This window comes from Haplochromis burtoni, unplaced genomic scaffold (assembly GCF_018398535.1).
Source record: "Haplochromis burtoni strain Fernald_Lab_line unplaced genomic scaffold, NCSU_Asbu1 Contig_1264, whole genome shotgun sequence".
Lineage (NCBI taxonomy): Eukaryota > Metazoa > Chordata > Actinopteri > Cichliformes > Cichlidae > Haplochromis > Haplochromis burtoni.
In genome coordinates this window covers 30,177-55,687 of record NW_024583625.1, presented here as the reverse complement: position 1 = coordinate 55,687, position 25,511 = coordinate 30,177, and the positions used below count along the sequence as shown (strand labels likewise).

General features: G+C 39.9%; 1 protein-coding gene across 50 annotated transcripts in view; it reads left to right on the top strand.

The window, feature by feature from the left end:
- Positions 1–85: 85 nt before the first annotated feature.
- The window catches only part of LOC102293296 (calcium/calmodulin-dependent protein kinase type II subunit beta), a gene marked incomplete at its 5' end in the record, with an annotated part of 40,736 nt that continues 15,310 nt past the window's right edge, over positions 86–25,511 (top strand). For 7 of the 50 annotated variants that reach the window (XM_042216805.1, XM_042216794.1, XM_042216786.1 and 4 more), the window contains 9 exon segments: positions 86–169; positions 326–420; positions 2,458–2,580; positions 2,788–2,871; positions 5,079–5,121; positions 7,950–8,045; positions 14,839–14,876; positions 17,095–17,127; positions 20,814–20,882. In XM_042216805.1, coding sequence (XP_042072739.1) covers positions 86–169; positions 326–420; positions 2,458–2,580; positions 2,788–2,871; positions 5,079–5,121; positions 7,950–8,045; positions 14,839–14,876; positions 17,095–17,127; positions 20,814–20,882 — 665 coding nt within the window. 50 annotated transcript variants of the gene reach the window in all.

The window sequence follows — 25,511 nt, the reverse complement described above, 5'->3', positions numbered from 1 at the left end:
ATAAGCTGATCCACAGATAGCACCAACACAGTCTATTGCCTTGAGCATGTCAATCAATTGTTTGGGTTTTTTTTTTTTTCTGCAGGATTTGCTGGCACACCGGGGTATCTGTCCCCTGAGGTTTTGAGGAAGGAGGCATATGGCAAACCTGTGGACATCTGGGCCTGTGGTGAGAAATATACACAAGGCACATATGGTATTTCCTAGATGATAAAAACTGAGAAACAAACTGTCTGAAATCCAGTTTCTAACAAAATGTGCATTTTGTGTGTTTGTGTGTATGTCTGTGTACTTGTTTGTCCATGTGTTTTTGTGTGTGTCTCAGGGGTGATCCTCTACATCCTGCTGGTGGGCTACCCTCCTTTCTGGGACGAGGACCAGCACAAGCTGTACCAGCAGATCAAGGCTGGGGCTTATGATGTGAGTCTCCTCTCCCGCTCTCTCATTTCTCCCTTCCTGCTGTAATGCCCTCCCCTCCCCTCCCACTGCCCTCTTTCCTTTTTGGCTGCTATTACATAACTCAGTCACCTCATTCATATTTCAGGGGGTGCAAGGGAATGAGCCTCACCTTAGAACACATGGCATGGAGATCAGATTGAGCTCCATGTCAGACAGAGATAGTGAGAGAGAGAGAGAGAGAGTCTTCCTGAGTCTGGCAGTGATTCTGGGCTCATAGGACACAGTGTTTATGCCTAAACACAACGGGACCTGATGGGTTGAGAATTTCTTAACAAATTGCTTGGGGCTGTGTTGGACTGGCCTTTTGGTATCGTTAAACAACACATCCGCAGGGAGCCTGAGTGGCTGTAATGTTGGATGGACATCTACTGGCAACATCCTGAGGTCATGTGTGGTCAGGGAGCTGGGTTGTTTGTTAGTCCCTCTGTGTTTCTCTGCTCTGCAGATTTCCAACAAAGACATGTAAGCTCTAAGTAAAGCTGCTATTTTAACACATCAGGGTGTGTTACATACAAAGTTGCATTTCAGAATTGTAATATATTCTAGATGCACTGCAAGGAGGGTAAGCCACAGAAGTTTCATTGCTGAACAGTCTGGATGTTCACAGTGCTGTGTTGAAGCATTTTAGTGGGAGGTTGACTGGAACAGAAAAGTGTGGTAGGAAAAGGTGCACAAGGATGACCGTAGCCTTGAGGATTTTCACGTAAAGTCAATTCAACAACTTGGGAGAACTTCACAAAGAGGCTGATGATAGTGCATCAAGAGCCACCACACACACGTCCTCGAAAAAAGAGCTACAGCGGTCACATTTCTTATATCAAGTCTCTTCTGAACCAGAAGTATCTTACCTGGGTTAAAGAGAAGAAGAACCGGGCTGTTGCTCAGTCGTCTAAAGTCCTAATTTCAGATAAAAGTAAATTTAGCATTTTGTTTGAAAATCTTCCATCTGCTGACAAGCTTCATGGAGATGCTGGTTTTCTTATTCAGCAGGACCTGGCATATATTTGAGTATATCAGTTAACTAATTAAATTGTACATTTTTTATTTATTTATTTATTTTTATCTTAATGAAATGTTTACTGTGTTTTATTTTTTTATATATTTTTATTTATTTACTTTTACTTATTTGTTTGTTTTACTGGTTTTCTGTTATTCACGACCTATAAACTGTAACCATCAGAATGGAAACAAAGAAGGGTTGAAATATTTCACTTTTTTATTGAGTGTCGTATTTATGGAAATGAGGTTTTTTTTATTTAATAATGAAGAAACTGCACTTTTTCAGTATATTCAAATTTTTGAGCTACACATCTAAGCAGTACAGCAAACACACGTTCACTCTGTCAAACGAGAGAACGAACGTTGGTTCATCTACATGCATTAAATTTTGTAGTCACACTGTAAAAAGCATGCCTGAAAATTAGAAGATTTGTACATGGTACAGGTGAAATACTTACAGAGACATAACATCAAAGAAAATAACTACATAAAGTCATGATAAAAGGCCAAGGCATAGTTAGATTTGCTATTTAAAATCTACTGACTGCAGCATAGATTTAGGAAGGATGTAAGATTGCCATAAACAGCTGGAAATGAGAAGGTAGTCAGAACCACTAAATGTTTAAAGAAGATGAGCCTGAGCTGAGGTGAGCAGCAGAAAGACAGCATAGAACAGAGCAGGCATCAATAACGGCACTTATTAAGACAGAAAGGGGAAGAAAAGAAGGAGCTGGGGTAGAGGTGGGTTGCAAAGCAGCCTACAGTGCTAACGATATGGTAACTTAGAGAGCCAATTGGATAAATAGAGGTAAACACAGATATGTGTTAATTTTCAGATGGTGATTATGAAGGATAATTTTGCTCCCCTTATGTGAGGTGTTTAGATGAAGATAGGCAGCAGGTGTAATATGAAAATATGTTTTAATCCATTTAAAGACTATCTAAGGACATTCTATATCCTCTCTGTGAATGTGAGCTTTATGTTTTCTCTGCCTCTAGTTCCCATCCCCAGAGTGGGACACAGTCACCCCAGAGGCCAAAAACCTGATCAACCAGATGCTGACGATCAACCCAGCCAAGAGGATCACTGCTCAAGAGGCCCTCAAGCACCCATGGGTCTGCGTAAGTGTCCTCTGCTTGATAGACAAGCAGACAAAACTTATTTGTACACATCTGGAGTACACTACTGGGTGCCTTAAATGCAAATCTAAAGAAGGCAGACAATGTTCTTTTTATCTTTTTCTTCTCCCTAAATATAATTCTGTATTTGTCACCCTCTTCCTCTACCCACCCCACTCCTCTTCTTCCGTCTCTTCTTCCTTTTCTCAGCAACGATCCACAGTGGCATCTATGATGCACAGACAGGAGACCGTGGAGTGCCTGAAGAAATTCAATGCCAGGAGGAAACTCAAGGTCTGTTCACATACTCACCCTATTACACTTCTTCCCCTTCTGCTCTAATAAGCTCGCAGTCCTTCTGCTGCTGTCCTCACTCACTTTTATTACCTCATTACTTTAGGGTTTACCAAAGTGATTCAAGAAAACATAAGTGGGTTTAATTGGCCTGCAGTATAAAATATAGCATTTGCTTCATCTATATGATATTTACATATGCAAAGTCATTTCAAATTTAGATTCAGTGTTATGCATGGTTTCCCTTTTACACTGATTTATTGCTTAGATTTTGTGTGGACGTAACAGCTTAGCCATTGGAGCATGACACTGTTACCCTGCTGCTTTTGGCCACTCTTGGCATGGCTTAAATACCAGCACATGGCAAGCTGAAGTGCAGGTGGCTGCAGGCAAATGTTGCACCATTCAACTAACATGCCAACAGCGTCAAACAATTGTCTCAGGCTTTTCACATTTAAAGTCAAGTGGCAAGGTTAGATGTTTTGCTACATAGTGAACAGAAACTGCAAACCACAACAAAAACTATAAGAAAATCAAAGCATGCACAGTATGAAAAGAGGACAAAATATACAGACAATCAATCTGTGATTTAGTGCATTTAAATAAAAACGAACACAATAACAAATTTTAATTGAATAAATCCAATTCCAGGTTTATGCTAAAATTTAGCATACTATCATTAACTTATGGTCTTCTGGATACTTCCTAAAGCAGGGACATGTTTTATGTGTTAGTGGTCAATAGAAAAAATCTACAATAACCTTTCTGCACACTTAATTTTTGCCGTCTCAAGTCAAACCAATCTACTGTTTTTAGCTTTTAGAAACTCTAGTCCATGACAGGAGGCCAATCGCAAAGAGTTGATATCCAGATTTAACAAGTCCACACAGGAAATAAGAAGGGAGGCCCAAAGCTGATGCATTTCAAGCTGAGAGAGTGGGTTTTAAATTGTGTGTCAAGCCAAAATTCAAAATTGACTTCTTTTTAGTGTGCATTGTCTGGTGAGGGGCTAAAAAACTGAGAGTGAGAGAGTGGAGAGCATCAAGAGGAGGGCTGTTTATTTTCAAGCTTTTTTGTGTGTACTTTGTTTTTTAAGTCTTTTTTTTCTTGATTTAACTCCAGTGTAGCTTTAATTTTTTGTAATATGTTGCATAAAATCATTTAGAGATGCAAAAATCTCCTAGACATTTACTGCCTGTTCTTTTCTCTTTAATTCTGAATTTGAGCTGGATGTTTCAGATGTGGACTTCATATCTATTTCTGACCTTTTAGACATTCGTTACTGCCACTCTATTCGCTCTGATTACAGGGAGCGAGAGATGTGTTATCTATTCTGATATTAGGCATATCATCATCCCATCGTCTGTTTGAAATTCCAAACCATTTTTGAAAAGTTTTCGCCTCCAGTTTGAGATGATTTCTCCAGAGAAAAAAAAGTGCTAAGACGAGCTGCTTTCCTCATTGTTCTTTGTTTTTTCTCTCTTCTGTTTTTTTGCTTGTCCTTTGTCTCCTGTCTTTGTATCTCACACATTTTTGTTTGACTAGGACAATACTGCAGAACATTTTCGTGTGCCAGGCTATTATACGGACTCACTTTGCAGTCATGCTGCATTTTATCAAGTAGTTTTTTTTGCTGTTGATTTTCATAGCCTGGCCTTGTTGTCAGCGCTTTAGATGTGAGTAGGTCTGAGTGGGTTATATGTGCAGCTTGGTATTCTTTGTTATTGTGGAAGAAAGTTTTTTTTTTTTTCTCTCTCTATAATTTGAATCTTAATTTGGGGTTATATCTTTATTGGTAATAAATTACTGTGTGTATTTTACACCCCACATTTAAGAAATCATTTATAAATCAAACACGAATAGTGGCATCTTTCAATTGACTTTTACCCCTCAGCTGTAAAAGACTAATGGGGTATTATTGTCACCCTGCTGGGCGGGTGGTGTAGACACCTAATTTTGAGAGACAGGAGGCTGAGGGGTAGCACTGAAAGCTTCCAGTATGACTTTCACCTGCTGCAAATCAGGATTGTTCCAAATGAAGACAATTTTATTGATTCAAGCGGCAAATATAACACTTTAATCACCTGAATGTTGGTTAAATGATGGCTGTGGCAAATCAATTGCTAGCAGAAGAGGGGAAAAATGGGTTTTAATTTCCCTAAAAATACCAAAATCATTAAGTTTATGTCCTTTTGTTTTCTTCTCAGGGGGCCATTCTTACTACCATGCTGGTTTCTCGAAATTTCTCCGGTAAGTGCTTCTTGAATCCTCCATTTTTGTAAACCTACCATTCATATCTGTGAACCAACACCTGCCGGTATTAAAATTTCTAGAAGCAATTTTAAATGCAAACTTGTTACAGTCTGTTTGGGACATGCCACTATGTTGGAGGACTCATTCTTTAAAAAAATACTCCACCTAAGAACTTGACTTATCCTGTGTATTCACTATTGATCTCTGGTGCCTTCCACCACACATCTTTTCAGCCACAAACAAATTACTGTGTTTCCCACAGAATTACATTCTGTCTGTGAAAAAACTCCACCTTAAACTGTATTTGGCGAGCGTAGCTGTAGTTTTGCTCTGCAGCACTGACGAACTGCAATGTAGTGGCACGTGAACTACTCTACTCACTTTGGGTTCTGGTTAGAGTGACCCTACATTAACAGCAGATCCCTGGAGTGGATATATGTCGGTGGAGTTGGAGTCTGTTTCCAGGAGAAAAACCTCTGAAGAGGTAGCTTAACAATATCAAGGGCTGCCACATCAGTGACCTGGTCAGCCTGCCGGTATGGAAATATGAGACAGGCTAAAGCCATTAGTATCTGGTTAGCAATGACAAACTTTTAAACTGTGAAAGGAAGTGTGAAAAGATTGTCCACTAGTAAATTGGCAGCTGGTGTCATTCTCCCGGACAGGTGAAAAAGAAAACACATTGCTAGTTGTTATTTTATGTCAGTGCAGCCCACTCGAGTAAGGTATTTCTGTGGGAAACTCAGTTTTTATTTCTTACAGTGAGAAAAGCAAAGCAGGTAAAATGAGGCTTTTGATGTTTAAAAAAATGGTGGCATGCACCTGGTAAGCACAGGTAAATGTAAATATTTAATGACAGACTCATTTGTCTCTTTCTCAAGAGTTATATTTTACATAAAGATTAAAGAGCATGCTTTCAGATTCACATTTCCATTTCATTTCGATGCAGCTTCAGTGTTTCCCTTGGTTTTCTTGTGTATGTAGCTGTTAACATGTAATGCAGGATGTTTTTATGAAAAGAGCTGTTTTTATGTGATATTTTTCCAATAATTTCACATTTTAAAACCACATTTAGTCTAATAAAAACAGCTGCACATTGTTTCTTCGCTGCTCTCACGTCCCGATGTCCTGAGAATATTTTCACACTCTGTAAATATGAGGTACAACACCTAAGACCATTTCAACCTGACATTACATTAACACTTAATGACAGTTTTTCAGCTACAGGAAGTGAATCACCCACAGCAGAATCTTAAAGTACAGCAACAATAGTTGGAAAATGATTCAGTCATTCTGTGTGTGTCTTTTGCACCACGCTGAACTGGAACAACAAAATGTGGGGAAACACTGAATTGATCCGCAAGCTGTTGATGTCTGTGTACTTGTCTTTGTATTTGTTTATATCTCTGTAATAATAACTTTATTGAAGTTTTACATGATCTTGAATCTGTGCTTTAATTCAAGCAACATGGTGTACTTCAGCACTCCCTCTTCCCCTCCCAAACTTTGGGATATAAATTTTTTTAAACTGAGAATTTTCTTTTTTACCTATGATGTATTAAATGCAGTAGATGGTTAAATAGGAACTTACTAGGTTGATTTTTATTGGCACTGTTGTGGTCTATGAAACGGGAGCTCATCTACTGTACAATGACAAAATATTTTGTCATTTACTGTGTATGGAAGAACATTATAGTGCTTTTATGCATTCAGGGTAATCGCTTTGGAAGAATTATACCCACTGAGTCTTCATTCTTGTACAAATGTGTATTTTGCATATATAAATGTGTGTATACGTCTGTCTATAAGCATGCTGCTTTAGTAAACATGACTCACAGCAGCTGATTTAACACTGCAAGCATCGGCATGGGAAGCAGTCTGAATATCCACTAAACAATCAGTCAATTCTTAAATCCCCCCCACACATACACACATTGACCCAGGTGTGTGGCCTGCCTGTGCGACCGCTCTCAGAGACCTTTTTTCCTACCATTTTTCCTCTTGTGAGAAAGCAGAACTCAAATATAAGAGTAGGTCAGCAGGTGAATGAGTCAGAGAGAAAACGAGACAGAGTTAAAAAAGTAAAAAGTGAGAGATAGGCTTTCAGAGAAAGATAGCTGTGGCACATTACATCAAGGCAGGATCCAACGTCAGTGCTTTATGCAATGGCTTGCTGTATTTTCAGCATATATTATGAATCATGTGTTACACAAATCAGTTTCAGTGTCTGTGCTGGTACAGAGGTGGTTCAATTTCTCATCACATTTCAATGTGTAACGTACCAAATAAAGATGCTGTCAGGAAAAGATGATGTTTTTTTAGTTTAGTTTTAAAAGCACAGACGCTACAAATCTAACACATACTAACTGCGGCTTGATTCTGCATCATCATTGCCATCATCATCCTAACATTAACACTCTTCTCAGGTATTCTTTGAGACAAATGGCAAGATTTAAAGTGTCCCACATGGAAGTAAAGATTTGTGTCACTGCCTGATGTTTTTCTGTGGATTCTTCTGTCAAAGCAGCGACTCCATTTATAAAAATGCTTTCAGTGGTCTGTGTATATAAATTAATCCTCCTTCTAAACTAATGAGCCCCCGTGTGTCTCCGCCCCTTTTGTTCCTCACCTGTTATTTCCTTCCCCCACCCTACCTGCCTACCTCCTGTTGTATCCGACTCCTCGTCAATCACCTTCTTACTAAATATCACTCCACCCTTTCTCCATCTTGACCCCTTGTTCCTCTTTCACCTTTTCTCACATTCCTTTCCTCCTGGCTTTGTAACTCTTTCTTCACGTGTGACTGGGTATTTGACTCTTAACAGTGGGCAGCAGGCAGACCACCGCTCCAGCCTCTGTCACTGCAGCTGCAGCAGCTGTGGCTGCAGCCGCCGGCACCACAGCAGGGCTGGTGGAACAAGGTATCACGGTGGCTCACCCAGGGCATGCCACCCCTCCCACCCTGCCCCTTGTCTGCACCTGTCTTTGACTCTTTGAACTTCTTCTTCTTCTGTTTTCCCTTTACTCAATCTTCTCTGCTACCCCTCCCTCCTTTCCGAGCATGGGAGTTCAGAGCATGATGGCTGACAACATTGCTAACTACACCTCCCCTCATCTCAACAGCTGCAGTATTAGCTATGCTTCCAGCTAACTATTACCGTGTTTTACATACGACAAATGAAAGAAATTTAAGCTTTTTCCTTTTCACGTCTATTATGTTAATAATTTTTAATGTGAAAGAGTTTTGCTTCTAAAACATGTCTTTAAAATACTCATTTAGGTTCTTTTTGATAACCTGTTATTGGACATTTATACAAATTAGTGACTATTTAATAGATTTTTAATTACAGATACAATATTTGCATATTCTATTTTCAAAAGATTGCAGTACATTTAAAAAATCCTGTCACTTTAAAAATAAGCTGAAGAAGCTGTATAGCAATAATGATATATTTTTACACATAACAATATATTCTTATAAAAATGACTGGAATTTTACAAACTGTAGTAGCACTGACAACACCAAATGTTTCCATATGACACCAAACGTGACATCTTTAAAAACAATTTACAGTCAATATGCACTAAATGCTTTTTTCCCCAATGTAAAAGAAAGTTACCCAACTTTTAATTTAAGCTAAATTAATTAATAAAACAAGGATTTTTACTTACATACAATGTTAAGATTTTTAGTTATAAAAGTTTAATTGGCGAGCCCTTTTGATGCCCCATATCCTTTTCTAGAGGATCCTCAAACACATAACATAGAATCATATTAATGCATATTTAAAAATATCATTAAAAATGCACTGACACAAGAACAACAAGCAGAGTAATATTAAAACAAACACATACGTTCTCTCCCACTGTAAAAACTCACACATTCTGTGTCTGCTGGTAGTGAAAACACGTAAGAAATAAAATAAATAGTCTAACATTATGACTAACTCTGTCTACTCCAAGTATGTTAAAAAGCTTAAAAAGAATGAATATAAGGCCTATTTAATGTTTTAATGCAAGTTTCTTTTAATGTAACTGGGAAGTATTAATGGTGATCTGATCTATTGGTTTATACATATGTCTCTTCTTGATGTTAAAAACACCACTAACTTTAAATTTAATTTGGTAAGAAAGACTGAAAACATTTTTGTTTAATGAGAAAACCAGAAATTAATTTCCGCAAGATAACTAAATATTACAGCTTCCGTCTTTTTCAATCTATGTTTAGGCTGTTAAATTTGAAAAGGACCTAAAGAGTGGAAGCCCAGCTATTGCTGTCATTTACTATGTCAGCACATCTCTCATCTCCTGTCTGGGATTTGATAGTTGCTTCAGAGCCCATCACTGCTCTGTCATTACCACACACCCCTGTTCATCGTATTATCTTCATCTCTGCACAGAGTCACCGAGCATGGCCCAAACGCACTGCTGTCCTGTCTCTCAGTTTCTCTTTTTTTCTCCACTCTTTTCCTGCCATCTCAGTTGTGCCATCTCTGTCATCACTCAGTTTTACCCCATTCCCTTTTTCTGTATTCTGGCATTTTTACTTCTCTGGACATTGTTGATTCTTGAGTCATCCAATACTTTTCCACAACTTCACCAGTTTCACTCCCACTTTCCCTGTTTCCTCAAATGTCACATCTTACCTTTCCCCTCACTCCTCACTCTTCTTTCCCTTTCTCTTCTTTTCTCTGTCTGACAATGACACTGGAAAGTTCACCCCTGTAACTTTAAGGATGGAACTGCCTGAGAGCTGTCGGTGAATGCTGCATGGGGCACTGGACTGGTGCATGCGCTGCAACACAAGGGGACTCTGGTGCATGATGAACACTGTAAATGATGCAAGGCTGGGCTTGTTTTCATGAAGTCGAAGCCTTTTAAAGTTGTTGTTGTTTTTTTTAAGATAAGTCCCATATTAGTACTTATTCAGTAATTGTGTTGTGAACTGAGCTGTAGGTTTTACAGTCCAGTTTCGTATGTAGCTGTATTGCTGTAACATGTAGTCATTGGTCGTTGGACCAATGTTTTAATTGTAAATGTTGGAGCCTTGTTGTTTTACTTTTCAGACTGAATGTAAGGCTTTGTTTTAGACAACCAGATCTAATTAAAGTCTGTTAACTTCAGCTTAATTTTTCAGTGGTGAAACTGAAAAGTGCTTTCCAAAAAAAATGCCTATTTGTAGTCCTGTAAACTAACCAATCACATTTGAGCAATATTTAGTTGCCTGTACATAACAGTCCACGTTGAGAGCAAGAAGTATTTTCCAGAATCCAAAAACAAGAAATCTTGAACCATCTACATCTGCCCTATCCAGGTATCCTGACTAAGAAAAACTCCAAAAACTTTACAAGGCTAAATTCACGGGTTCCCAGATTGCAGTTGGCACATGCATTTCTGGATAGTTTAGACCAGATAGCAGTAATTGTTTGGCCTAACCTTGGCACATGCTTGCATGATGCTTTGGTCTACATGTGGCCTTGACTCAGGCATTAACTTGTGGCTCCTTTAACTCAGTCACAACTCAACCATATATTGGTTTGTTCTCAGGTGTGCTGTGGTATTTTTTCCCCCACATCAGACCACAGAACACTCACCATAACCTATTTCAAGCCCACTATGTGGTGAATCAACACAGTGGTCATGTTTTAAGAAGTTATGCAAGGCAAGACAAAAAAAGACATCGTCTGTCTAAACATATTAAGACAAGAAAATGATAAAACTCTGCAATGGCTGTATCAAGTGGTTCAGGTTGACCTAGCTGCCAAACAGCTGCACATCCAGCTGACGCACAACAACCTAAGCAACTGCTATGAGCTTTATATCTTCCCTCCTGACAAATGTAACTTAGCTTGTAGCTTCAGCAACCACTTCAAGAAAAATGTCTATCTTACTTCCTCTTTTATTTAAAAGATGTTAAGTCTGTTAAATTGAAATGTAAGCTTAAAAGCCTCCCTTCACAGACCACAGATCACCTAAATTTTTTACCGTATCGTTCCTTGATGCCATTGTGCATCGGGGAATGCTCATAAGCTTCTTATCACTGTACATTTGCTTAGTAGGGTGCCCGTTTATGAACAGCAAAGAACTTCATGTGACAATCTAGCATTGAGCTAAGGAGACAGAAACAGTGGCTGTGTCCTTGTTTCTATAATCTACTGGGACACCACCGTCCTCTCTGTGTCCCTCAGCCTCCACGAGACTCCGATCAAATATTTATAGTGGACTGCCTCTCCATATCAGCCTCACTTTGCCTCACTGGATTACTAGAGGCCTTGTTCTTTTACACGTATTCATACATTAAAAGTACAAGTAAAATCTACTCAAACTCACTCCAACATCCTGCAGGACAGCAGCGGACAGTCTTTTAATCTGTCCTGGACTGTGTTATATGAAGAAGATATTGAGGGGCTCTTCATTATAGGCATATCTCTCCATTAGCTTATTCCGTTATGTGGGACTTCATGTGAATCAATGCCCATCCCTGCTTTGTTCTTGCAGTGGTCCATCTTGCATGATTTTAATAGAAATTTATTAGTGATGCCTTTGATTTAATCTCTTCCTCCTCTCTCTTCTTGCTTCATGTGTAATTTGTGGCAAGGTAAGGAGCACCCCTTGCTTCTAAACCTTTGGGTTGAACTAAGCTAATGTTGGCTCTTTTCAGATTTCCACAGCTATGCCTGGAACTTAAAGACATTTTTGGAAGATCCAGTTTGACTGAAAAATGTCACTTTGGAAAGCACATTTGAATACCTTCATCACTTCCACTCATGTTCTCCTTACTCTTCCTCTCTGCTCTCATATCCTCTCATTCTCTGCTAAGCCATCAGAGAATACGAGAGAATGAACTTGACACTATTTCTGACCCCATTTCTTCTCCTCAGTAACAACCGGCCTTTGGAAGGAGACTGAGGAAGAACAGCACAACAATTAAACATGCACATTCATGCCATCCTCACATCCCTCCAGATTACAAAGTGCTTATTTATCACTTCCTATTGCTCCCTTTTTGGCTGCTGAATATGCAAACCTCACTTCAAGCACAATATACTGAATCACTGAGGCAGAAAAGAAAAAAAAAAATGTAGTGTGCACACCCTATCTTCCATGTATTTTTCTCTCTTGATCTTTATCTTAATGGCTATTTCAAATGTGCTCTTATAAGGATACAGTTTAAATTTGGCATGGCCTGCAGTGGTCTTTGAAGTGACCGCTCTCTGTTTGGACTTCTGCTCCCCCAAAGAAATCAGCACATAGTCCGAATTCTCATCGACTTGAAGCTTCTGATCACTCAGTGTAGCTGCTTTGGTACATGTTTTGAAATGGAAGTGGGGAAATCAAACAGGAGGTTGATGTTCAGAGAAAGAGGAATGAGGGAGAGAGGGAAGGAAAGAGGGAAAAAGAAAAAAGAAAAGAAAAAACAACCAGACTGCCATAAATAGTGTTTTATGTAACATGGCTGGATACTGATGTGATTGCATCTGATTAGACTTGAAGCTGCACTCAGGCTCTTAGCAAAAAGTCACAGCAAGCATCTATGGAAGTAACACTGAGAGGAATCTGGCTTTTTAACTCCCAGGTGATCACAGCTAGATTATTTACTATAAGATAGGCACATTATGGCAGTGATAATGTAAACATCTTTGTACAAGGTAACCTGTATGAGATCTATGTATAGCACTGACATCTATACTAAAGCAAAACAATATTTCTGAGAATCTTTTTTTTTTTTCAAAAACAACCCAATTTAAGCGTGTTTAAATATATTTTATTTGCCTTTTGAGAAGGTAGATTTGTGCCTTCTATATCATGCTCTAGCTATTGTCTTCAGAAGTAATTGAGTAATTAAATTAACTGAGTTAAGTGTTCACTTTGGTAAATTAAGACATCGCAGACAGAAAATAATGTTCCTATTGTAAAATAATAATGATGATCAAAATAAGAACTCTAGAAGTCATAACTATGCTCTCCTGAAGTCATTTTTCTATCCTTGTGTTGGTGTTTACAGCTGTAAAATACCAACAAGCAAGAAAGTGCATTTTGGTACCAACTTTAAAGCTGTAGAATTGCACTAATTTGCACGTCCAATCTCATCATCTGGTGTCGTGTTAGTGCTAATCCTCTGTCCACATCCCCACAGATGCAGCCACAGGCTCCACTGACCAGCAAGCCAGAGTCTGGCTCTTACTTTGGAGGCCTCTGGGTGAACATGTAGCTATCTAATGCAATCAGACCACCTTACTTTCTGGGCATTAGCAGTGCAGTCACAGTAAATGCCCTGCGGACTGTCTTCTGTTGACTGCACGCACTTTCCACTGTTGTAAAGGATTATGGGTATTATGCTCATCAGTGGACTTTTTCTATAGTATCGTTCTTTCTTTCCTGCTTTCCTCCCTCACCCCCTCGTTCATTACCCCTCATTAGAGAGCAGACTGAACACTAATCCTCCTTTGAGCCTCTGTGGAGTTCTTTAAGGCAGGGCTTATTGTTGGGTTTATGGCTGCCGTGTGAGGCAGCCATCTTTACTTTGACTTCCTCATGGCTTCAGGGAGACTTTAGCCTGAGAATTCATGTGAAACAATGCAAATGGAGAGTATTTTTATTTCACTGACAACAGCGTCTTTGTGCCAACTATTCTTAAGACAAACTGATGTGAAAATTCCATATTCGGAAAATTTCTAGTCTGTCTGCTTGTAGCCTGTTTGAGTGGCTCGGGGACTACAGCGGGCTGGCTTATAATTGAAAGGTTGGTAGTTCAATTCCCTGGCTCCTCCGCTTCATATGCCAACTTCTCTTTGGGAGCAATACTGTTCCCATGGAGACAGTGAGATTTGTGTGGCTGTTTAAAAGCATAGAACTACAGCTACAGCCGCCTGGTTCAACTCAGCTGTTCATCGAAGCGGTCACACCCCAACCCTGAAGCCTTAACAAATGAATGAGTAAAAACAAAACCCAAAAACCTCCCATCAAACAGTTGCTGTCAAGGGGGAAACTATACATAAAGACCCAAACTGTTTTTTACCAGGCTGTAAGCACATTGTTGACTAATATAATGGTGGGCATTTAACATAAGAGTCAGTGGGGATTGACTGGTATTTAAAGCCAGCCTCAATGACCATCTTTAAGTACTGTTTTTTTTGCACTGGCTTAACTTTTCACCCTGCCACTTTGCAGTTTGAATACCTTGACATTAGTATTAAACATCTTTGAGTTGTTGTGCATTTGTAGTTCTATGTAAGCCTTATTAAGAAAGGTTGGTTTTAACTTTACTTTTCAGGCAGTCAAAGAATTCAGTTTTACAGGTACATGCTGTTATGAAATTGGGGGGGGGGGAAAGATCAAGGCAAGTTGTTTGACTAATAGATGAATCAATATACTCATACTGTATCCATCTGTAGACTCTAGTAAATTCAGGAGGTTGTAGTTGTTTAGCTTTGAGTCATTTTGTAAAAAACACTTTTTTTTTTTTTTTAAGTTCAGTGTGCAAAAGGTTCCCTTTCTCTTTCAGCCTCAGGCAACCTTTACTTATCATTACTCAAAATAGACTATTACTACTAAGGTCAGTAAAGAACATTATTTCAGTCAAATCCAGATTATCTCTGAAGGCTTCAATGTAGGTTAAGGTTGTAGCTCATACCAAGACTCGCTGAGAAACATGGAGTTGCTATTGCTCAGCTACACCTTTAACTGGTTGTTTTTCCCTGTTTGTCATTGCAGCAGCCAAGACTTTGCTCAACAAAAAGGCAGATGTCAAGGTAAGGGGCACACTCTTACTTCTCTACCTATCTCCTTCCTTGACTTTTCCTCCTTCCTTACATTTTCTGGGCTAGAAACTCTGCTTCTTCTTCCTCTTCCCCATTTTTTTTCTGCTCGATTGTTCATTTATTTCTTAATCTTGCTAGTCTCACTTTTGCCTACAATGTCTTTCTTGTCATGTATGTTCTGTCATTGGATGTTTGTCTAGTGTTACATGTAAAAGTTGTGTTTTTTGGCTTGAGGTGTTGTGTATCAGAATGAGAGCTGCTGGATTTTTAAGTTATTATCTAATTATTTTATTAAAGTGAGTGGCCCATTCTGAATACACATCTGTACACACATCTGGATGTGTGTCTACATGTATGCGAGTCTGTGTGTGCTATGCGTATCAGCCTTCATGCCACTTGCCAGTGCACAAGCCTCGAGTAGCGCATCCTCCTGAAAGGACCTCTTATTTTGATTTAGCATTATTTAGCTCAGTGCCACCTCTCCATCTCCATTATTAAATCTAACCATCTGTCAGCCCTTCACATTTTGTTTTTTCATCACTTCCTCTCTCTCATCCCTCCATTTCTGCCTTTTGCTCCTCTTTCAATGCTTCTTTTTCCTCCTCACCCCATCTGGTCTTTAACCCCACATTCCTGTTCATCCATTTAATGAAGATCTCTCACATCCCACGCTCTCACATGCACACGCTGCAGTAGCACATCCCACACACAGCTATCATGAATGTGTCTGTGTGCGCCACGTACATGCAACGTGCTATTCATGCTTCTCAGCATTATACATTATATTAGGCAAAGGTTTGGGCACATGCACGTGGACATGGAGGTATGTGTGTGTTTGTAAGACTGTGTGTGTGTGTGTGTGTGTCTGTGTGAAAACATCCCATTTGTTTATCAGCTTGAAAAGAGACTGAACGTGCAAACGGGGCTGTGAGCATGCCTGTACACAAGTGTGCGTAAGCGTGGGTGTCCATGCGTGTGTTACACTCATGCGCAGCATCAAGTGTCCATGCGTGTGTGTGTATGTATGGATTTGGTGTGAGTGTGTGTGCGTGAATGTGTCCCCCCCTCCCGTTCCTCCCTGCGCAGTCGGTTCAGCAGGGAATGTGACTCCGGTTCCAGGAATAGCTGCCAGTCTGGACCCTGGAAACTCAGACGACAGAAATAGACGCTTACTTCCACTGCGGCGCACTCATTGCCTAGCAACAGGCTCCCCACACACTCGCCCCAAACCATTTCTAAAGGCGTCTTCTTCATTTGCTGCCGTCCCTGCTTGCCTCCTTTTTCTCCCTCTTCTCTTGTTTCTTCTTATAATCTCCAAATGTCCTTTTGTTCCTTTTGAAACTCTGAGCTCCTCTCATGGTCTTCTCCTCTTCCTGCTTTTTCTCCCGCTGGCTCATTAATGCCTAATGACACCTGACGCTTTTCAGTTGTAGCACCTGTCCAGTGCAAGCAAGCGGTCTCTCTCTGGCACTGGTTGCCCACCACCTTTCACCTCCTTCGACGCCAGCTACTGCTCAGAGGAACCAACATATTCTGCATTTTAAACAGTGTTGTTATATGACACACTGTTTATCCTTATTAAGTTTACACTAGTTATTATATACACAATGTGCAGATTTCTTTAGATTAAAAGCTGCAAAACAGTTTTAGATGAATGTAAAATAACAACATTGAGAACATTTATTTTGGTCTCCGATAAATTATTGATGCATTAATGCAACATGTAACAACAAAATTCAAGCCAGTTGTGATTTTAAATTTAAGATGAAGTCTGGGAAAACGCTTACATAATAAATCTTGCAGTTCCTTGTCATGCTATTTTCTTACCGTGCCATCTTCCCTTTCACTGTCCCCGAAGCAATAGGTTGAATTTTTGCCTTCTGACTCTTCCATGAGCTGACTCCTCTTCTAATTTTCTCTCTCTGATGGCCTTCGCTTCAACCACTGCTCCTTTCACTTCTTTGAAGGAGCTGCTCCTCCTTCTGCCTTTTCTAAGCTGTATGGGAACTTCTCTTCACTTGCCATCAAAGTGTACAGCTTTTGGTCTATGCTGACAAGTTCTGTTTTGCTCTTTGTTTTTTAATTTCATTTTTTTTGACAGTACACTCACTTGTTGTTTTTTTGGTTACTTTATTTTCCTCCCCATCCCTCCTTCTTCTACCATCTGCTCATCCATCAATAAATCCATCCATCAATTGCCTGAGGACAGAAACGCAAGTCCAGCTCTACTGTCCAGTATATGGTGAGCATGCTATTTATGCATTTTGCCATGTCACTTCTTTTTTTGTTCCATCCCTTATGGTCTCCTTTCTTCCTTCTGTGTAATAGATTTGAGACTCCCTTCCTTCACTAACTTATTATTCTGTGGCACAGTGGGTGCCGATTCATAAATCATTTTTATTCAACAGCAGTCAGATGTCATGTAGGCACTTCTTGTTAAAAATGCTCTGGTGTACACGAGGTAATGCATTTTACATGACGGCAACAGCAGCACCTTGTTAGGAACTACAGAGGCTGAGTAGCTTCTGAGCGGCAACAGCTGCCATGTCACATAAAGAAAATGACAGCGTATACAGAAAGTTATATTTCATTGACAGAAAAAACCAGGCACAAGTCACAGCAATGGTCTCACTCGCTTGATTGACAGGCCGGGATGATCGTTGCAAAGTACGGCGTCACGAGAATACTCTGAAAACGTAATGGAAGCAGGGTGCTTTAGTTCCATCAGAGTTACTCCAGGGATGTTGCTCCAGATCTGTCAGGCACACACTTTTAGAACGGAGCCAGTACTTGTAGTTTTGAGACAGAGCCCTTGAGTTTAACAAGGTGCATACTTCAAACAAGAGTAAAAGTATAATTATTTAATCCTCCACCTCTAAGAACGCTATAGTTTTCACCTACTACGCTGAATCTGTAACCTATGCTGACCATTCACAGAGCAGATGCTGCAGCAGCTGGGCAGCATATGAAATTCCATAAAAAAAACATGTTGAATATTAAATATTGTTTAATAAGGGTTTCATCCAGTGTGTTACAAGCCCAGCAGCCCACCTGGCCTAAGGTGACTCCCCACGAGGCTCCGGAGTTAAGTTAGCTCAGAACTCTTATTAACCTACTGTTCCTTTTAGCTATACTTCCATCTATTCAAAAACAACTTAGGGAAAAAAAACTATAATAGGATTACAAATGAATAAAGAACCAGGCAAATATCAGAACCTAATACTGTTCAGCTGATATTCATGCACTAATGTCCAGTAATTACTGATTACAGTAGGCTAGGTCATTGATTGCTGTGGCTCGGTTCTCTCTCGCTGTTACAGCCTGTAAACGGGAAATCAACTCCTCACTTGACTCGTTACCCACGGTGTTTGCAGAGGCCAACATGCATGTGCATCAGAATTGGCCATTACAGCGGATCAGCATACTTTAATGTAGATAAACATTAGTGTGCAATTTTTCCAGTGTACTACTCACAGTGTATCAATGTATTTACTGCCACATTAACCTGTGAACATTGCTGTATGAGGTTTAAGAGCAGAATATACAGTATGTGGTTCACATATGCCACTGAGTTCTCCTCTGCAAATGTAAAAATAGACCAGTCTTTTACTTTTAAGCAAGGCGCGCATGTTCCTTTTACACAGAAATGGGTCAAAAAGTGTTCCAGTTTTTAAATTAAGCTTCTGGTATACTGGAAATGACTCCAGCATGTGCACTTATTTTGTCAGTACCAGCTTGACTTTAGACAGTCTTAGGTAGCGTTTAGATGTTTACTTATTTGTTTTAAACAAACTTGGGAGAAAAAAGCAGGTTTATAGCACAGTACTGCATCCAAACGCTGAAGACACGATCACAAAACAACAGCCTGGCTTTGCCTGACTAAACACAACATGCAGTACATGCAGTACAAAAGTCTGATCTAGGGCACATACACTCTGTGAATGGTCCATGTACCCTACATGTTCAGTGTCATACTTGGAGGATTTAAAATGAAACAGGAATTTGCATAAGAATATTAAACCACACAGAATTGCTAGTTTCAGTTCACTTATTTCTGACCCCTAACTTCTTGCCCTGCCGTTACGCAGAAGGAACCTTTTTTTCTTCTCCGATCTTCTAATCTGGCTCATCCTTTACCACACTTGTCATCTCTTCTGCACCTTTCCCTCCTTTGTTCTTCCTGTACCCATCCTGGAAACCTCGTGTGGATACTTTAACCCCCTTTTAACCCTCATCTATGGTTATAATTGTCTGTGATCACTCCTGATGTCCGGTGTTCTGTTTCATAATTTAGAAATGATCTAATGGACATTTTGCTTTCAAGATGACAATGATTGGCAGTCGTCTCCACAACTGGCGAGCCGTAGCACTGCTGTCTTCTTTTTTTTTTTTTTCTTTCAATGCCTCCCTGAAGTGTTAGCAGTTTTCTCTCCACAAACACACATGACGTAAATGCTAAGGCCCCGAGTTGATACTGCAAACACGCTCTGACTAAGACGGCTCACGATGGTATCGTTGCTTTGAGGAATGCATTTCATCGTCACAAAGGCAGCGGAGTGACAGCCACTTTGTTTGGTGTAATTTGTGTGTGAGTGTGGAGATTTGTTTGGGAGTGGCTGTGTGTGGGTTACTGTATGGGTGCTTAAAATTTCTATATGTCAGCTTATTGTCAGCTAACACCAGCTTTTACTTGCTGTAGTGCGTGCTTGCATTATGTGGTGGTTTCGCACCATATGTGTGCTGGCATCCTCTCCTCTTCTCTCTCCTCTCCTCTCGTCTCGTCTCCTCTGAGTAAGCCCAGTGGCTTAAAAAATTCATATTATGGTAAACATACACACCCACAACCACACACACATCAGTCTTCATCTTTCCATCTTGAAAGTCAGTGTTAAAGAGTCACCATTACAGCCACTCTGATTCAGCACTGCTGCAGCACCAAGATTACCAAACATTTTGTTTTATTGAATCTTCTGGGCTTGTTTAAAATGTGCACTTTTAAATTCTCATATATTGTGCTTATCTAATTAATGTTAGGTGAAATCATTCACTAGCTTGGCAGCGCACCAACATCATGCCATATCTTAGCCAAGTCTTTATAGGGGATTAGGTAATCCTTCTGATTACTTAAGACCTCTTGAAATTTCACTTACAAGCAAGATTGCTTGCATTTTACTGTATCAACTCACATAATTACCATTGACGTAATTGTAGCTTATTCACTGTCACACCCAGGGCTTGATCCTTTGTAGGGTTTAAACTGGATATTTCCCCCCCAGCAGGATTACAAATGTAATGTAGATTCAATGCAAAAATAATTTAGATCAATCTACGCTCCAAAGAGCCGGCCGCTCTTTGATGTTTGATCTTCAAAAGAGCATTTCATCCAGGCTTCTAAAGGTGATTCACTACGGCCAAACGGCACGTCTTGATGTGGAATCCCAAGCAGGGGAAGTCACTTGTGACATCATGATGATGTCAGAGTACCCCTCAGCCCGTGGTGTCACCTGAGAATTACAGATCAGTCTTGAGAGTGAACGTTTTAGGATAATCCCTTCACAGTTGCTGCGTCTGCCTGCCACCTTCAGGCCTCACTGGGATGCACACCTACATGTATCCTACTACTTTGCTCTGATCCGCACGGTACAAATTAAATAAATGTAACACAGAACAGCAGATAAATTCTGAATATCAAAATGTTGCATTGAGTTTTTACTGAATGAAAAGACAAATCCTAACTCTTTACCTTACATGAGAGCCACTAAGGTGAGACCCTCAAAGTTGATTCTGTCAAAGAGACATATATGTGCTAATTCCAAAAACACACGAGCACAAGCATGGACACACACTCACAAGCCCACCTCTTGCTGCTGTTAACACTCTTGTTGTGTCTCCTCCTTTTCCTTACCTTTCCTTTCCTTTCCTGCACAGCCCCAGACAAACAGCACCAAAAACAGCATAGTCACCAGCCCCAAAGGAAACATCCCTTCGCCCGCTCTGGTATTTATCTCCTAACCCGCCCTTCACCTGTGTGTTTGTGTGTGCCCGACTTCCCGCCGCCCTTATGTCCTTTAAGACCCTTACCTTCACCCTATCCCACACCTTTTCCTTCACCTTTGTGTGTTTTTCTTTTCTGTCCATTCTTGTTGGTTTTGTTTGGTCTTTATCGAGCCACTGAGATGGCCAAAGCAGTCGGGTAGGTCGTAAACCAGCAGTCGTGTCAGGAAGCATTTTCCCACAGCAGTTGGGAATGCTTTGTGACTTGGACTCGGGTTGATAGTCTACCGCCATGTTGTTTTCTCTGTCAGTGTAAGTTTGCCAAAGACAAATAGACAACCAGTGCCTGCAGGGACTGTCACTGCGATTTACCCCCTTCCTCCTGTATTGAAGCTGTCCCCCACCGTGTCAGTCCAAAGGTCTGCAGATTGTCCTTCCAGCGAAAAAAATTCCACCCGTGGATTTTAGAGAATTCCTCTGTAAAATTGGCTGATGTTTTGGAATAAAAACCTGTAAGCTAAAAAGGCCCACAGTACACAGTCTTGTTTGTCAGCTTGTTAGAAAAAACATGTTTGAACTAAATCCAGCTACTCTCTTGCCTATGGATTTGTCTTTTATGTCAAAAAATGATGTTAAGTCCATTGTCAAATAATTGGGAAAATTCAGCGATATTGCGAGTGAGGTTTTCTTATGGAACAGAAATGGGGAGTTCTAGTTTCCCTTTGGGACTCTTTATTGTTCTGATTACTATATATACACACAGGGCAGCAGTTTGGCTTCATGTTCTAGAGGGCACTCTAGTAATATCACCAAAGTAGATACAGTAGGATGCAAAGGTTTGGGCAACCTTGTTAATAGACATTATTTTCCTGTATAAATTGTTGGTTGTTACAATAAAAAATGTCAGTTAAATATATCATATAGGAGACACACACAGTGATATTTGAGAAGTGAAATGAAGTTTATTGGATTTACAGAAAGTGTGCAATAATTGTTGAAACAAAATCAGGCAGGTGCATAAATTTGGGTACCACAAAAAAAGAAATGAAATCGATATTTAGTAGATCCGCCATTGGCAGAAATTACAGCCTCTAAACGCTTCCTGTAGCTTCCAATGAGAGTCTGGATTGTGGTTGAAGGTATTTTGGACCATTCCTCTTTACAAAACATCTCTAGTTCATTCAGGTTTGATGGCTTCCGAGCATGGACAGCTCTCTTTAACTCACACCACAGATTTTCAATAATATTCAGGTCTGTGGACTAAGATGGCCATTCCAGAACGTTGTACTTGTTCCTCTGCATGAATGCCTTAGTGGATCGAGAGCAGTGTTTCGGGTCGTTGTCTTGTTGAAAGATCCAGCCCCGGCGCAGCTTCAGCTTTGTCACTGATTCCTGGACATTGGTCTCCAGAATCTGCTGATACTGAGTGGAATCCATGTGTCCCTCAACTGTGACAAGATTCCCAGTCCCTGCACTGGCCACACAGCCCCACAGCATGATGGAGCCACCACCATATTTCACTGTAGATGTTTTTCTGGGAATGCTGTGTTCTTTTTCCTTCATGCATAACACCCCTTGTTATGCCCAAATAACTCTATTTTAGTTTCATCAGTCCACAGCACCTTATTCCAGAATGAAGAGTTGTTTTGAGACCCCCATATTGCTACTCTTCAGAGAAAATTAAAAGAGGAGGGAAACTTACAATTGACCCCCTTAAATACTCTTTCTCATTATTGGATTCACCTGTGTATGTAGGTCAGGGGTCACTGAGCTTACCAAGCCAATTTTAGGTCCAATAATTAGTTCTAAAGGTTTTAGAATCAATAAAATGACAACAGTGCCAAAATTTTGTTTAAACAATTATTGCACACTTTCTGTAAATCCAATAAACTTCATTTCACTTCTCAAATATCACTGTGTGTTTCTCCTATATGATATATTTAACTGACATTTTTTATTGTAACAACCAACGATTTATACAGGAAAATAATGTCTATTAACAAGGTTGCCCAAACTTTTGCATCCCACTGTATATAACACAGCAGTAAGTGAGCCAGTTCCATTTAGCATCATGTGTAGCTATATGAGCTTTTTTTTTTTTTTCCACAACAGAACGTTTTTCTTTTTGCCAATGTGTGTGTTTCTGTTTGACTACATGTGATGCTAACTTTAGCACTCTGCTTGGCACATGTACAATGATTCACATTCAGGGTTTGAATGGAAGTTCACATTTACGTGTTTCAAAGTCTTTGTGGTAGTGTGGGTTCAAGCATGGAGGACAGGTGTTTATTGCTGATCCTTGAAGGCAATAAAAAGTAGGAGGGCGGCTGCAATAATCGCACTGTTACCAGGGACTTCATCTAGTTTGTGTTCAGCCATTTGGTGCATTATCTCCTTAATTACAGCAGGGGACTGACATTCTTCCCACCTGGAAGCAGTAGGCAGGTGGTGGTAAATCCACATGAATATATGTTTATATATATGAATACATTAGTGCTTCGTTTAAATGAATTCCTTCTAGAGTGAAAAAGGGGAAATCATTTAATTAGCTGTACAGCAAAAGCATCCCTAGTAAAGCATCAGTGTTAATGTGGGGTCAACAGGGACGTGTCACCATCGAACCCTTCCCCCATCTGATGATGCCATCAGCACGTGTCCCCCACCCCCTAATCTGCAAACCCCAGGTACTTTGTTCTCACTCATCGTCTTGTCCCACGTTGCCACCGGTGTCTGTTGCCCTAGGAGATGGTTGCCTTGACAACACCACCATCATCACCAGGGAGACAGCTGATGATTGGTCATCACAGAGGTGTCACTTCCTGGCGGGGGGGATATTCTACATCGAGTGACAGCTCCTAGTAGAGGGAGAAAATATCTCTGTCTCCAGTCTGAGTCATCAGCAATCAGTGGCTACTGTGTGAACTTGAGAGGAGGCAAGCCTTTGAGGGTTTCAAGACAAAGGTCAAGTACTGGTGTAAATGTGGTAAAACTATAACTGTTATAGCAGAAAGTGGCAAAGAAAGAGTACAGCTTTGTACCTCATGTGGTGATTTGCAAGCTGCAATACAAGTGCTAAAGGAGATACTTCTGCAGTATCGAGGTGGTACGTGGACAGAATTGCACAGTGAATATGAAAAACAAAACAAAATTGCAGTGTAATTTAGGGTTTTTTGTTTTTTGGTGGATTTGAACAGCTTTTATCAGAAGATAGCATTGATAAACAGCAGAAAGTGAGACTCTAGATAAAAGCACTTTCATGGATTCAAATAAAGTAATTGCGAATTTTATTAATTACCAGATGAAATAATAGAAAATAGTCCAGATAAATTACTGAAATTGCAAATTAGAAAATAGAAAAATATATAATAATGAATGATTGTTTATAAGGAAACTGTATGGCAAGCAGTTAAACTTAATTCTATATAGAGTATGTAGAAATATACTGAACTAGTTTGCTGAAATGATTGATAAAAAGTTGCAATTCATTAGCTAGACGTAACTACAAGCAAAATGGTTAAAATAGCCAAAAGTATAAATTAATAAGTAAAATTGCTAGATTAAAAGTATACATTGAAATTGTTAGCTAAAATAAGCGATTGGAAGTGGTCCCTGCACATAATGAGTAGTGTTTAAATGGAGACTATACCTATACCTAAATGGTCATCATTCAGAAATGGTAAGCTAAATGCTTTGAGTAACTGGTGAGGTGAGAGTGGTTTGAGTCTGCCTGACAGGGTTTGGGGGTATGTCAGATAAAAGATAAAACTTGGGAACCACTACCTTGCTGTACTTTAAGAGACAGCTTAGTTTCAGCATGAAGTTTAGTGCTGGTAGCAGCAAAATTAGCATGACAAATTGTTATATGGCTAATCCTGTTGAGTGATTGAGCCATTTCTTTGCACATAGTCCTGAACAACAATAGCTGTTTCTGATTAAATTCCATTTCAAAAAGGACCCTGAAATGATGCCAGCGTCTGCCCGGCAGTGATCGCCGTTTCTGTTGAGACGAGTGTGAAAGAACAGAATGACCCGTTTTTCATCTTGTTGGGGCATCTGAGTCTTTCTGCTGGGTATGCCAATGTTTTGCAAGATGTTGAGGCCATTTTCTTTTAATCTGTCACATTATATTTTATGCATATTGTATGAGCTGGCTGATTTTTGTCATTATGCCTTTGTCCCTTTCGATTTGCTATTTCTGTGTTTTGGCATGCATTTCCATCTTTTCAGGCATAGAAAGCAGTTTGAAATTATGCATGCACAGCAGGGTGGTGCAGAAATAAGGAGTACCCATGTAAACAAAAGCCTAGATAAGTTAAAGTTCAAAAAGATGTCACAGCTTTGAGTGCAACTTCATGCCATCTCTTCCCTTAGGCTGTGTACTTACTCTGTGTATGTGTGTATTTGCACTTGCATTACTTATGTTGTGGGGACATATGTAGAGCTGTTTATATTACGGGGACTCGCCTCCGTTTTGAGATTTTAAAAAACAGGTCATTAGATTTTAGTGTAAGGATGTAGGATAAACTGATGATCGCAGTAGTTGGGGCGCAGTTTGGGTCAAGTCTTCAGGAAAAGAAGAAAAGTCAGTGTAATGTCCTCTGAAGTGATGCAAAAAAACACTGTGTGTGTGTG